General features: G+C 42.7%; 1 protein-coding gene across 4 annotated transcripts in view; it reads right to left on the reverse strand.

Annotated features, from left to right (window-relative positions):
• Positions 1-13,766, reverse strand: part of SLC6A6 (solute carrier family 6 member 6) — a 76,545-nt gene that overhangs the window by 26,976 nt on the left and 35,803 nt on the right. For all 4 annotated transcript variants that reach the window (XM_077823444.1, XM_077823445.1, XM_077823443.1 and 1 more), the window contains 2 exons: positions 13,517-13,751; positions 4,816-4,948 (listed from right to left, as the gene is read on the reverse strand). In XM_077823444.1, coding sequence (XP_077679570.1) covers positions 4,816-4,948; positions 13,517-13,751 — 368 coding nt within the window. The remainder of the gene's footprint in view (positions 1-4,815; positions 4,949-13,516; positions 13,752-13,766) is intronic.

The following is a 13,766-nucleotide window of genomic DNA, read 5'->3' on the forward strand; positions in this document are numbered from 1 at the left end:
TTTAGAGGAGCTGTTCCTGCCTGGGAGAGGGGGTTGTCCAGCCCAGCTGGGAAGGGGTCAAGTGATTCCTGTAAAAGGGCTGGAAAAATACTGTTGAGGGGAGGAGCTGCAGGAAGCAGGGTGGATCCTGAGGTGGGCCCTGGAGCAAGACCTGGAGACGCAAGGGGAAAGGCCCCTGAACCCTGGAAGCAAGCTGCAGTCAGGGGAATAGCTTTGTTTTGGTGTTAATGAGTTATTTGTCTGAAGAATAAGCTGTGCCCTGAAGGAAGAGCCTGAACACATTTGGGTGAGCATTCGTCCTTCCCTGGCCAGCAGCCTACAACCGCAAAGGCCTTTTCTGCTGACTGTTCACACTAGTCATAATTTCCTCTTTGCCCCCCTGCCAGCTTCTCTTACCACAGGCTCACCTTTGGCAGTGAAGAATAACAGCCACCACTGCAAAGGGTCAGTAACGGGTTACGTCAAGCTTCTTTTGAACCTTCCAGTGGAGGCTCTTCAAGTGCTTTACAAAAATAAGTGAATTTAGCCCTCTCGTAAGGTAGGTAAGAATTATTTTGCAGATAGGGATGCTGTGGCCTAGAGAGACTAAGAGACTTACCCAAGGTCCCTCAGTCAGCAGCAGAACCAGGAAATGAACTTCCCAGACACCTGCTCCAACCACTCCCCTAACCCATTGCCTCTGACATGTTCTGGAGAGCAACTTTTATCTTCCACCTATTCATCTAACTACTGGGAGCCTGAATGTATGAAAGGTGTCACAGGCACAGGAACTAGGGATGCTGCAGCAACCCCAGGTTTTACGCAGGGTCCCGGCTGCCGGCCCCGCATCTGGGGTTCTGGCTGCCGCCCCCGCCCCAGCTCTGGGGTCCCAGCTGCCGGCCCCACGCCCAGAGTTGAATCTCCTATACTGCTAAGCACTGTGCTACTTACTGCTCCTCTATCAGGCCAATATACACGTCTCTCTCATGACACAGGTGTTGCCATGTATCTTGCTAAGAGAGGGGCAGCTTAGATATACATGCAGGGACCAGTGAAGTCCATGAGCACTGAAGGCTTTGCAGGCTTGTTCTTTTGCCTGAGAATACTGCTGTCCTCTGTGTAGATTTTAAAGGCACTTCTCAGAAATAAAAAGGAATCCAGCTGAAAGGCTTTGGCAATGTATTGGGTCAGTGAAAGAGCTGTTCACCTGTGGAGACTTGAGTTTCATCCCTGACCCAGGCCACAGTGCACATGAGTTTGGCAGGCTCACCCTAGGAGAAACAAACCAGTCCTCATTTTGGTATGAATGGCAGTGTCTGCTCAAGAGAGATGCTGGACTAGAACAGAAGGGGTTGCTGCAGGCTGGGATTGAGGTATATTATCCCATGTGAAGGCTCAGGACTAGGGTGCACTGGTTAGCATTTAGAACCTTTGTATGGCTCAAGCAGATACTATACTCCTCATTGGAAGCATTAAATCCACTTCACAATTTTTCAAAGGTGATTTTCTTTTAAAAACAAAATAAGAAACTCCCCTTCTCCAAGAGATGCCTACACCCTCCTTGCCCACAGACTGGCTTTCCCATTTGCAGCTATAAACATCTCCAGCTCAGAGGAATAACCAGCAGAATCTTGGCAAGACAGAGTATGATACAATAGTTCAGAACTAAAGACTGATTCACCCAAACCTTGTAGGCACTATCTTCAGAACGTACGGCTGAGGGCTTGCCCAGCGGGGGGAAGCTGACTGGCATAGCTCTTCCATAATAACCCACATTCTACCCTGTTCTAAAATAAAATGGACTTTATTCCATAATTACTCTGCTTTGTGAATGGAGTAATTATTCCAGAATAAAATCACGTGTATGCTAACATAGCGTGTAACCACACAGGGAGCTATTCAGGAATAGCTATTACAGAATAGTTATTTCAGAATAGCTATGCTGATCAATTTCCCTAAGCAGAGAAGCACTAACACTCTATTGCCAGGCAATCTCTGCCTTCCAAAAAGGATTGGTTTCTTCCTTTTTTCAAATGGAGTCAAATGTTTCTGCCAGGTAATTACAGCGCTGCTGCCTTATTTAAAATACATTTTTGTTTTTCAAAATTTAACTTAATCGGGGAAAAGCTCCTGAGATGCATCCACTTGTCTTTTAAGTGTGTCCTAGGAGAGTAACCAGGAGAAATCAAAGCCAGCATTGATATAACTCAGGTAGCCAGACTGATAAAATTCAAAGAAAACCTTTTCATGCATATGGGTTTTCTTCCTTTTCCTCTTTGAACGCAGTAATATTTTTCATTGATAAATAATATGGCTTATAACATTAGCCTAGTTTCAGAGTAGCAGCCATGTTGGTTTGTATTCGCAAAAAGAAAAGGAGTACTTGTGGCACCTTAGAGACTAACTTCAGCTGTAGCTTATGAAAGCTTATGATCAAATAAATTTGTTAGTCTCTAAGGTGCCACAAGTACTCCTTTTCTTTTTGCAACATTAGCCTAGTTTCATCTAAAAACTTTCGAAAAGTTATTTACTTTTTGTCCTGTATGATCACTTTTTCTATAATCTTGACCCATAAAAATCCCTGCTCTCTAATAACAAGGCTGTGTCTGCATTCACAGGAACTCAGTATTACACAATGGACTTTCCCACTGCAGGGCAGGAAAACCCCTGCATGACTGAAGGAGTTTTTAGGCTCCAGCACGCTATACAAAAAAGTCCCCAAAACACTGGGCTATTATTTTTCATGACTGTTTCTTTTGTTCAGTATATTCCAACAAGATTTTTTTAAATGATTATTTCCCCTTCAGGAAGTTGTTAGTACATTGGAAAGCAGTTAAGTGTGTAAGAAATTATCTATAAAATTAAACTATGGGCTAATCATTCATCCAATAACTCCAGGCCTACATTAAGAGTTCTGCAGTTTGCTTTGGCCTGATTCAAAGTCAATGAAGTCAAAGGGAATCTTTCCACTGACTTCAATGGACTTTTGACCGGTCCCTGTGTCCTCAAAATACAATGGAGGAACAGACAGTAAATTCTGATTAAGTTCTGAGATACACCTAATTTCCAGAAAAACCTGTTGGTTATTTGATATTTTTTAACCGTTCCTTTTTGCTTTTTTACCTTCAAAAGGTTCAGCATTAATTCCCTGGTGCAGAAATACAAGGGCAGCGGGAACATTTCAGAGTCCAGTCTTTCATTCTTTGTGCACTGCATACTCCATCTCAAGTCTATGGGAGTTTGGGATGCACAAGAAAACATACCCACAAATAGATATTCAGCTGTTGAGATTTGCATTGAAAAACCTGTGAAAGTTCCCAGCAAACCTCTAAATTTTTCAAGTCACTGCAGCCCTTTGACCTTCTCAGACTAGCATACACCCTCACTGATTTTGATTATGCTGGTATATTATAGCAGGTGTTTGGTTTTTGTACACAATAAGCATCTTGGAAAATCTTTTGGTGCTGTCTAAACTGTGAATCAAACAGACATCATGATCGCAAAAGGTACTCAGGAAGTGTTTGTTTCCATTCTACTATTGCTGAGGAGATTACTAAGCTCTCTTTCATTATGACCCTTGACAAGCCAACTCAACAGGTCATGCCAATCAGTGACAATAGGGAATAAAACCATCTTCAGTCAGTACAGATTTAGGGGTGCGGAAGCTGCTCTTTGGGCCTAAAACTGGCAGGAGACCAGAAGAATAAGGCACCATGTTTTTAATGAGGCCCTATGATAAAGTCAAAGGGAGAGAGAAATGATGGTACAGAACCACTACCATATATTTAAAGAGGCAATAAATACCAGGCATCGCCTCATTAATCGACAGTGTGGAAACTTCTGTACTTTGTTCCTGGTATGCTACTGGAATGGAATGAGGTTCAGATGCTGTCTAATTAACGCCATATGGAATGGCGTGGTTTTGGAGAGTGCAGTGGCAAGGGCATGGGGGAGGGAAAGAACCACAGATGGGCCCCATTCAACAAAAACCTTGGAGCACCCAATGGTCTGGAGTCTGTGAATGTTTAACTACTGCGGCCTTCAGCAGGCATCTAAAATATAGACTCTAGATATCAATGTTGTTGAACTCAGCCCTGAACTCAATACGCCTAATAGAAAACTTCAGAGAGGAAGGTAGGCCCTGCAGTGAGAGGCACACTAGAAATGACTAAATAAACAGGGAATAGATCTGAGTGTCAGAGTAGCCCTTGGACAATGACTCTGGAGAAGAAGATGGTGCTGCTGTTTTAGGACGAGCATTTTCATTAAATAAATGAGTGCTTAAAGTTAGTCTCCTAAATCTGTCTTGGGGAACCTAAATACGTGGGCAGATTTTCCAAAACTGCTAAGCATCCAGCATTTCCCAGTGACTCCAGTTTATCCCCACTGTGGATCCACTGATTCCAGTGGCACTGCACCAGAGCTGAAGGTGGCTCTGTGGGTGACAAGTAATAGAAGCACACAGTGGTATAACTATTATTATTATGTGGGAAGAGGCAAGTAGTGTACTGCTCAGGAAAGCCTGAGGCACCCTCACCAGTTCAGGTAGCACTGGCTAGATTCCATTGTCTTAAATGGGCGTGTTTAAAAGGCTTCCTGAGTCGTCTTTATATGATTCTCGATGCCATTCCATTAACATCCGCTTGGTTCAGAGGCATTCTGTACTATGGCACTGGCCACTGCCTTCCAACACCAATCAAGTCCATCTCTTAGTGTGAAAATACATTTTTCACATGGAAGCTGTTATTATTTATTGACAAAAGACACAGCCTATTATTCACTGTACTGCTGACTTTTCTAAGGTAGTGATCGTAAAGGGGTAGACAGAGCACTTACTTTCCCAGTAGACTTGACGCCTTTCCAAATGCAGAAGAAACATATCACCCAGACAAAGAGAAGACACAGTGCTAGATCCCACTTGACAACACCGATATCATCAATCCCTGTAGACAAGCTCAGTACGTTGTGCCTTAATGCGTGAAAGGAAAAGAAGCAAGACAAAGATGCAACAAAGCAGTTAGTCAGGAGTTTTCTTACAAGCTCTGCAATTATACACACATTACTTACGGCAATGACTGGACTGGCTGCACTTTAATATTGCAATCTTATGAACATGTACTTGCCTAACTCAGAATTACTCATATGGGTAAAGGTTTGCAGGATTAATCTCCAGGTATGTCTGCTGCCTATAGGATTCGTCTGACCAACATACGATACAGCATCTTAACCAAGGCTCCTTTTGGAAGCTAATGATCATATATGTATGTTGTAAGTGTTGAAGTTATTTGCTATAATTGTTCTTCATGGAGATGGAAGCCAGACCTCTACTGGCATCTCTATCATAGAATCATAGAATATCAGGGTTGGAAGGGACCTTAGGAGGTCATCTAGTCCAACCCCCTGCTCAAAGCAGGACTGATCCCCAATTAAATCATCCCAGCCAGGGCTTTGTCAAGCCTGACCTTAAAAACTTCTAAGGAAGGAGATTCCACCACCTCCCTAGGTAACGCATTCCAGTGTTTCACCACCCTCCTAGTGAAAAAGTTTTTCCTAATATCCAACCTAAACCTCCCCCACTGCAACTTGAGACCATTACTCCTTGTTCTCTCATCTGCTACCACTGAGAACAGTCTAGAGCCATCCTCTTTGGAACCCCCTTTCAGGTAATTGAAAGCAGCTATCAAATCCCGCCTCATTCTTCTCTTCCGTAGACTAAACATCCCCAGTTCCCTCAGCCTCTCCTCATAACTCATGTGTTCCAGTCCCCTAACCATTTTTGTTGCCCTCCGCCGGACTCTTTCCAATTTTTCCACATCCTTCTTGTAGCGTGGGGCCCAAAACTGGACACAGTACTCCAGATGAGGCCTCACCAGTGTCGAACAGAGGGGAACGATCACGTCCCTCGATCTGCTGGCAATGCCCCTACTCATACATCCCAAAATGCCATTGGCCTTCTTGGCAACAAGGGCACACTGTTGACTCATATCCAGCTTCTCGTCCACTATAACCCCTAGGTCCTTTTCTGCAGAACTGCCGCCTAGCCATTCGGTCCCTAGTCTGTAGCAATGCATTGGATTCTTCCGTCCTAAGTGCAGGACCCTGCACTTGTCCTTGTTGAACCTCATCAAATTTCTTTTGGCCCAATCCTCCAATTTGTCTAGGTCCCTCTGTATCCTATCCCTACCCTCCAGCGTATCTGCCTCTGCTCCCAGTTTAGTGTCATCTGCAAACTTGCTGAGGGTGCAATCCACACCATCCTCCAGATCATTTATGAAGATATTGAACAAAACCGGCCCTAGGACCGACCCGTGGGGCACTCCACTTGATACTGGCTGCCAACTAGACATGGTGCCATTGATCACTACCCGTTGAGCCCAAAAATCTAGCCAGCTTTCTATCCACCTTATAGTCCATTCATCCAACCCATACTTCTTTAACTTGCTGGCAAGAATACTGTGGGAGACCGTGTCAAAACAGCCTTGAAGCCGTAGTGTACTTGTATGTCAATATCACCCATAATGTCTGACACAGACTTATTCAAAAAGGCCACAGTACATCAGTTTTTAATTTTCAGTCTGTTACCGTGACTATCATTATGGGGATCAGAGACAACAGTGTGTCAAATTAACACCATTAAGGAGTTTGGTTTGCAGTGCAGAGCCTGGATTTGTTACAATTTCTGTTACCCTTTCCATTTATCTTGGCTCAGATGCATACAAACATTACTGATGAAGGCCAAGGGTAGTCAAAGTCATCACAAGTAGGTCCTTGTTTAGTTGACCAAGGATATTTGGTAAACTTTATTTAGTTATTCAACTTAGAAAATAAACACAGATTTCTACTGGGGAGGCAAAAACATGAGCATCAGAACAGCTAGGTTCATACGAACAAGTTTTTATTAACTTCTTTCTTTTGTCAATTTCCATGGGTAAGAACAAATATTGAAATAAAACTACTTCCTTTACTTTCTCTGGCAATGTACATGCTCCAAATGGCATGTTCGTCGCTTTTTCTAACATGAACAGGCTGTGTCACACCTTTACTCGCTGCCTGCAATAAAGGACCAAATCCTGAAGTCCTGATTCGGTTTTTTACTAATTCCTTACTTGGGCAAAACTCTGCTGAAATCAGTGGGCCAAATCCTGAACTCCTCATCATGCAAGACTTTCACTGTCGTCAATGAAAGTTTTGGCTGCGTCAGAACTGCAGGGCATTGCCCACAGACTACTTTGTTCAATGAAAGAATGCCGCTGAGTTTTGTTTTTTGCCCAATGATGAAAGTCAGCAGCCCAAATCAGGAGTGCGAGGGGCACACCAGGTCAGGGTGTCTGCACACACAGATGAGGTACACAAGTTTAGTGTAAACAGATTATCATCAGGATAAAAACATTTACCAAACCCTGCGAGGTCATAGCAATCTGATGCACTAAGCTCCCCGCTCTACCCACCCCCCTAGTGTGTATCAAGGTTTTTTTGTTCCCAATGGAAAAAACAATAAAAATTAATAAAACCAGTGATCTAAAAGTGCTATAAATTTTTGATAATAAAGAGAAACTGACCAGTTTAGAAGGCCCAAAATGGTTCCCTTTTTTAATATTAGCTTGCAAAATTGTTACGATAATTTGAGCATGTGTGTGTGTGTTCTCAGAACTAAATGCTTTATATTTTTTAAATATTGTTTGAGTGTATTCAGTACTGTGGAAAAAGACTAATGGGACTCAATAGAATAGATGCTCCCCAAACAGTGTAGCTACTCAGTAATGAGGAGCAACCCTATGATAACAAACAATTGTATAATTCTGCAGTCCTTGCTCATATGAGTGAGTCCTTACTCACTGGAGTCAGCAGCAGCAGGATCAGGCCCGATGTGTGTATGTGGGAGAAGAAAATGAAGAATTTTCAAGGAGACCAAAGTTCAGTTTCAAGCTCTCATGGGGTTTTTTAAATAAAGTCCAACTTTCTAAGCTGAAAGGTAGTTTGGAATAAAATGCTAATAAGCAGCCAACATGGCTTGGTGCAAGAAAACACTGAGTAGCCCTTTTCCTTTCGGAAATTGGAGATCTGTGAATGTATGTGGCATGTTTCATGAACCACTCTTTGTTCTTCTCTTATAGATTCAAAAGCAGGTGGCCATCTTACCTAGAATGTGACCCAGGATTCTGGGCCCACATTCTATGGAGGAGACCAGAATCTGCTATTAGGAGCCAGGTAGGTTTCTCTTTTATATAGGACTAGTAAAGTGCACTGTTTGATGTGCTCCCTGGCTGTCTTGAGCCATCCTCCCCTGCAAAGGTAGAATACCTCAAGGAGCCAGTTCAGCACACACCACTACAGTGTCTGCATTAGACTATGTCAGGCAACCAAAATCCACACATTTCTGTAGCAGAAGCACATCAGTCTGCATCTGTAACACCTTAATAATTTAATTCCTAGGTGGAGTAAGGGCTGTATTGCATAACAGCTTTGGTTATATGGACAAACCTCCATTACTCCCTCCGTTACCAAGCCTGCAGGATGTATTCTGTCGTTTATATATATATATGTAGATGTATTCTGTCATTTATATATATATGTATGTATTCAGTGGGACAAATATCAAACATGGATTCTTGGGCTTTTTTTCATAGAGCCAGTATGGACTAATAACACGGAGAATGTAATAACAGGAGTTGTAACTGGTTCTAGAATGTACACAAAAATAGAATGAGCGGAATTAGGCAATCCTTGAAGGATGTCCCATGTCAATTAATCACATAAATGCAGTCAGGACCTTTCATACCGAGAGAGGAAGTGCTTTTTAACATAGAACGAGCAATAACAACTAGTACTATAATCAGGTGTACAAGGAACTCACTAAAGGGAATGCGATGAAAGAAGCAATTTCGTAAATCTTGTTTGCCTCCAAGGGCACATAAGACTAAGTCGGATTTTGTTTAGTTTTGTTTTGCTTTCCTCAGGGTTACATGCCAGGAACATGTGACAGGCTTTCTTGGATTTGGATGAACAAGGTCTGCTGATTACCAGCCATTTATAAACATTTGGTCAGCATCAGACAATCAGAGCTCTTGTTTAATGGGAGCTGTCCCATAATTTTCACCTCTTTCGCATTACTGCATTTGTAAGACTTTAAAATTCAGAACTTTAAAAGAAAATCTGAAGAAATAAGACCTAAAGCACATGATAGCAAGATGTAAGTCTCCTGAGATAAAGCCAGATTTGCTTAACCCCTTTTACTGCTGCTCAAGTAAGCATGTGATTTGCACAGAATGTTAATTCAGATGAACTGAAATGTCAGGCTCCACTGTATGTCCAGCAGGACGGGGAAGGGGCACATGTCATTCAGCATGAAGAGGCTAATGTATCAGTGGGGCCAATTATATCAGTGTGGAGTCAGCTTTACCACACACTACTGATGAAGATAACCACATCCGTTTCCCAGATTGGAAAGGGCAGTTAGTTTCAAAAACAAAAAATTAAATAGGCATTAACTGTACCACAAAACATTGTGGCTTCCTTCAATCACAGAATAATAGCCTCTTCTCTAAGCATGGTGGGCTTTTTGTATGACTGTTAATGCTTGAGCACTGAGTGGCAAAACTGACTGGCTCCTAAGGAAAAGGGCTTTATTTTCAGAATCACGTATTGCATGTACAACTTCCATTTGCACACACTTTGGGGCCATATGGATGCTAGACTCTGCATGTGCTAAATACATCACTTGCATGTGTTAAGGCTCAAAAAGTGTGGTTTTGGGGGGCATGCAGGTGCACAAGGAGAAGCATTGTTGAAGTCCCACTAAAACTCAGGCCCAAAGAGTCCACCAAGACCAGTAAGATTGACAGCACAAATTATTGTTAACTGCCCACAGGCTATGTTATTGTGTTTCTAGAGAGACATCTGTGTCTGCCTTCCTTCATTCAGACATGACTAGGTCATTCTGAGAGTTGTGGGTCTGCAGGGTCTCAGTGATGGGATATTTAAGATCATGGCAATAACACAAGCTTTTAAAAATAAAAATGATAAGGGCCGATGATCTTATTCCCAAGAACGAGTGAAGTTTTGCAGGTAGGCTAACAAGATGGTATTCCTCTGCCTTCCGGGGTAAAACTCTTCCTGGGTATTGGGATCCTCCCAGCCTATTGAGATAGAGACTAACAGTGGCAGTACTGCCTCTGAAGGCAGACTGTCTGGCAGCAGGTATATTTTTACCTGAGAAATCTAACTGGTTTGTCGCACTGCCTTTTATCAAAGGCTTTAGGGAGCTGGGGGCGAATGGAGATTAAAAAGAATGTATTGTGTAAAGTCTGGCCTGGCCTGGCCTTAGGTGTGGTATATTGAAAGTTGCGCATTAATACTTTCACTCTTTAATATGCATTCTTGTATAGAAAGGGAACAACGCCTTTTTCTTTTTCTTTTTTTTTTTTTCTACTGCTCCTGTCAGTGTTGTCAGTTCTGAACATGGCTTGTTTCACGATGGTACGGTTTAACGCCCAAGGGAATAGTGGCTGACCAGGGCAGTGCACGCACACTAACAGCATCCTGGAGCCAAACGCCTCCCTGACATGACTCCATTGAAGCCGGAGATGTATTTGGCCTATGATGTTTAACATGGCTGCTTGAGCACAGAAGTTAATGAGGCTGCCAGGTGCAGAAAGAATTGCCTAGAGGGGTATGTCTGCACTTGGAGCTGGGAGTGTGATTCCCAGCTCAAGGAAGTGTACTCACTACTAGCTCTCATCCAGCTAGAGAACTAAAAATAGAATGACTCTCCAGCAGAATGGATGGCAGGACGGGTTAGCCACACTGAATACGTACCCATCCAAGGCCATAGGTATGTACTCGGGGCAGCTAGCCCATCCTCCCGTCTGTGCTGTCATAGTGCAATCAGACCTAGTACAAGTAGGTCTCCTTGAGCTGAGAAACACACCTCCAGCTCCAAGTACCGATATATTCTATGGGTTCTAATCATTGACTTTTCATAAGTCATCCTTGTTCTGCATGTGCAGAAAAGTATAACTAGGTTCAAAAAAGAATTAGATAGGCTCAAGGAGGATAGGTCCATCAAAGGCTACTAGCTAAGATGGTCAGGGCTGCAACCCCATGCTCTGGGTGTCCCTAAACTTCTGACTGTCAATACCTGGAACTGGACAACAGGAGACGGATCACTCGATGATTGTCCTGTTCCGTTCATTCCCTCTGAAGCATCTGGCACTGGCCTCTGTCAGACGACAGGATACTGAACTGGATAGCCATTGGGCTGATTCAATATGGCTATTCTTATGTTCTTATGTAAAAGTGAGACAGCATAAACTTAATAGAGCTGAGGAAGATTAGCCTGATTTGTTATCCACATTAGAAGATTGCTTTTTGACCTGTTCCACTTGGTCTTTGACTTCTTGATGTGGAATGCCTGTCTAGCAAACAGAGGGACCAGTCAACCACCCAGGAAATCAGATCTGGGAAAGTAACTGTCACTTAGCACAGAAGCTTAGTGCTAATGACACTGAAAAAATTGGTAATACAGGATGCACTCTGTCAGTTACACCAATCATCTGATGGTCCAAAACCTACTCTACATTACGGGCTCATCTTCAGCTCTTGGGTTACAAGTTTCAGCACAGTTCCTAGGATCTTTTTTCCAAACTTAACACCTGCCAAATATTTGCAGTCTGGATGTCATTTCTGGTGCGGCAACTGGCTTACGTTTATTTATAACATACAGAAGTGTGTTCAAGTTGATTCAAGGAGTCAAACTGGAATTTAAGTGGCCTGAAGAAGCCAACGTGGGATAGAAGCAAATGCTACACTTAATAATAAACCACCAGGGCAAGCCAAGCAAGTAAATAATCTCTGAAATTGCTCACGGGGGTCTTACATCACACAGATCTTCTTTGTATTCCCTTTTACTCTGCACATTTTTGATGCCTGTGCAAATACACTGTTTGCAGAGGTGCCTCTCCATTCAGAAATCAGATTGTGCAAAACAAAATTTATAATGTGAAACGCAGGAGAAACTGTGACAAAAACCTTAAGCCTGATAAACTCCAGGCATTTGGCAAAAGCAAGATCTTCTCCAAGATAACACAGTCGGCTGGTGCAAGACAAATGACCACAGAAATGTACAATACCAGGCAGTGTTTAAAATCTCTGCCAGTTTTCTTTGCCAGGTTAATGGCTGGCATCTTTGCCAGTTTAGTAAGTGATTTGTTATACATTTAGAAAGTGAATTTACAAGGAAGGGAGGGGGAAAAGGCAACAACAGCTGTGCTCACAAAACCATAATTAATGGTCTGTCATTGTTTCCATTGTAAACCCCTATTCTCAAGGTACTTGTAAATGAAATGTTCCAAACTCATATTTGATGTAGAGAATCGCACCCCAGAAATGAATGGGTATTTTTCACAATAGAAGACAAAACCAAAATCCTTTCAAACCAAGACAGGTTTTTGGGGACTTGCTCTACTCTACTGGGTGAACCTATGCATTTAGATAAATTACATCTGAATATCTTTTGGCCCAGATACTCAATGGTATTTAGGCATATAACTCTTAAATTAGGTGCCTAAATACCTTTGCAGATCTGGGCCTTTGTGCCTCCTCTCCCATTCCTACAACCTTCAATGAAAAAGAAGAGGTTTAATGTAATATTTAGACGTTCACTTATCTCCAGAAGCAAAGAAAATCACAATTAAATGTATGATTGAAAACCCATGCTGTTCATTATCCATTAACTCTGATCGTTGTCCTCTGTTTTCGCAAGGATCTGAGAAGACTGAGCTATCTCCTATGCCATAGGTCAAATTCAATGGGTTTAGTGAAATCCATGGCGTTGCAGCCCTTACAGTAGGGTCTGAATTTACACTCATGTGTGCAGCAATATCCAAGTACCACAAGAATTAAGACAATACTGTTAGCACAACTTGCTTTCATTTGCTTTTGTGGGTTCAAGTCAGATCCTTAACGTTACTTTAAAAGTCGTTTTCTGAGGCTGAATTTTTGTTTTGAGGTTGGGTTTTTGCACCTCAGGCTAAGATCTCAGAAGCTAGAACAGTTGGGTCTTGTTAGTACTGGGATGGGACAACACTGAGGACTGGCCAGGATCAGTGCTGCACGTAACGTTGGGCATTAAGAAGGTAAGGTGACCAGATAACAAGTGTTGAAAATGGGGACCGGGGTTGGGGGGTAATAGGTGCCTATATAAAGAAAAGCCCCTGATACTGGGACTGTCCCTATAAAATCAGGACATCTGGTCACCCTATAAGAAGGTGACGCTGTGGCCTTATCTATGCTTGGGTATAGCCCTGATTCAGCACCCTGGCTTCCTGTTGTCTACATTTTAGGGTCAGCACCAGTGCACCTTCTCTAATTGCTGGCCACCAAATACTCTGTCAGGCTATAGGCAAGGCCTCCAACCTAGATCTACTCATTTTCCCTTACCTAAAATTCCCCATGGAGTTTCAACAGAAGAAGCTATTTGCATTTATGATTTCTTTCCTTTAAATAAAGTGCACTAAAAAATAATAATGCATGGTCTTACTCCCAAAACTCTGTGACAGGCGAAGTGAAGTTTGTAATGTTCAGTGACAGCCAGAGTGTTTTGTTCTTCCTGAGAGTGTCTTCCATGCAAGTAGGTGTGTTCCACTTCTGACCACAAAGTGACCAAGGTAGGACGCTCTGAAATGACTGGAACAGATAGTACACTCCCCAAGCCAGGATGACGATGTAGTATACATTCAGAAGGGACACAATCACTATGGAAGCATAACCAATTCCTAATACAAAATAAA

This window comes from Eretmochelys imbricata, chromosome 7, assembly GCF_965152235.1.
Source record: "Eretmochelys imbricata isolate rEreImb1 chromosome 7, rEreImb1.hap1, whole genome shotgun sequence".
Taxonomy (NCBI): Eukaryota; Metazoa; Chordata; order Testudines; family Cheloniidae; genus Eretmochelys; species Eretmochelys imbricata.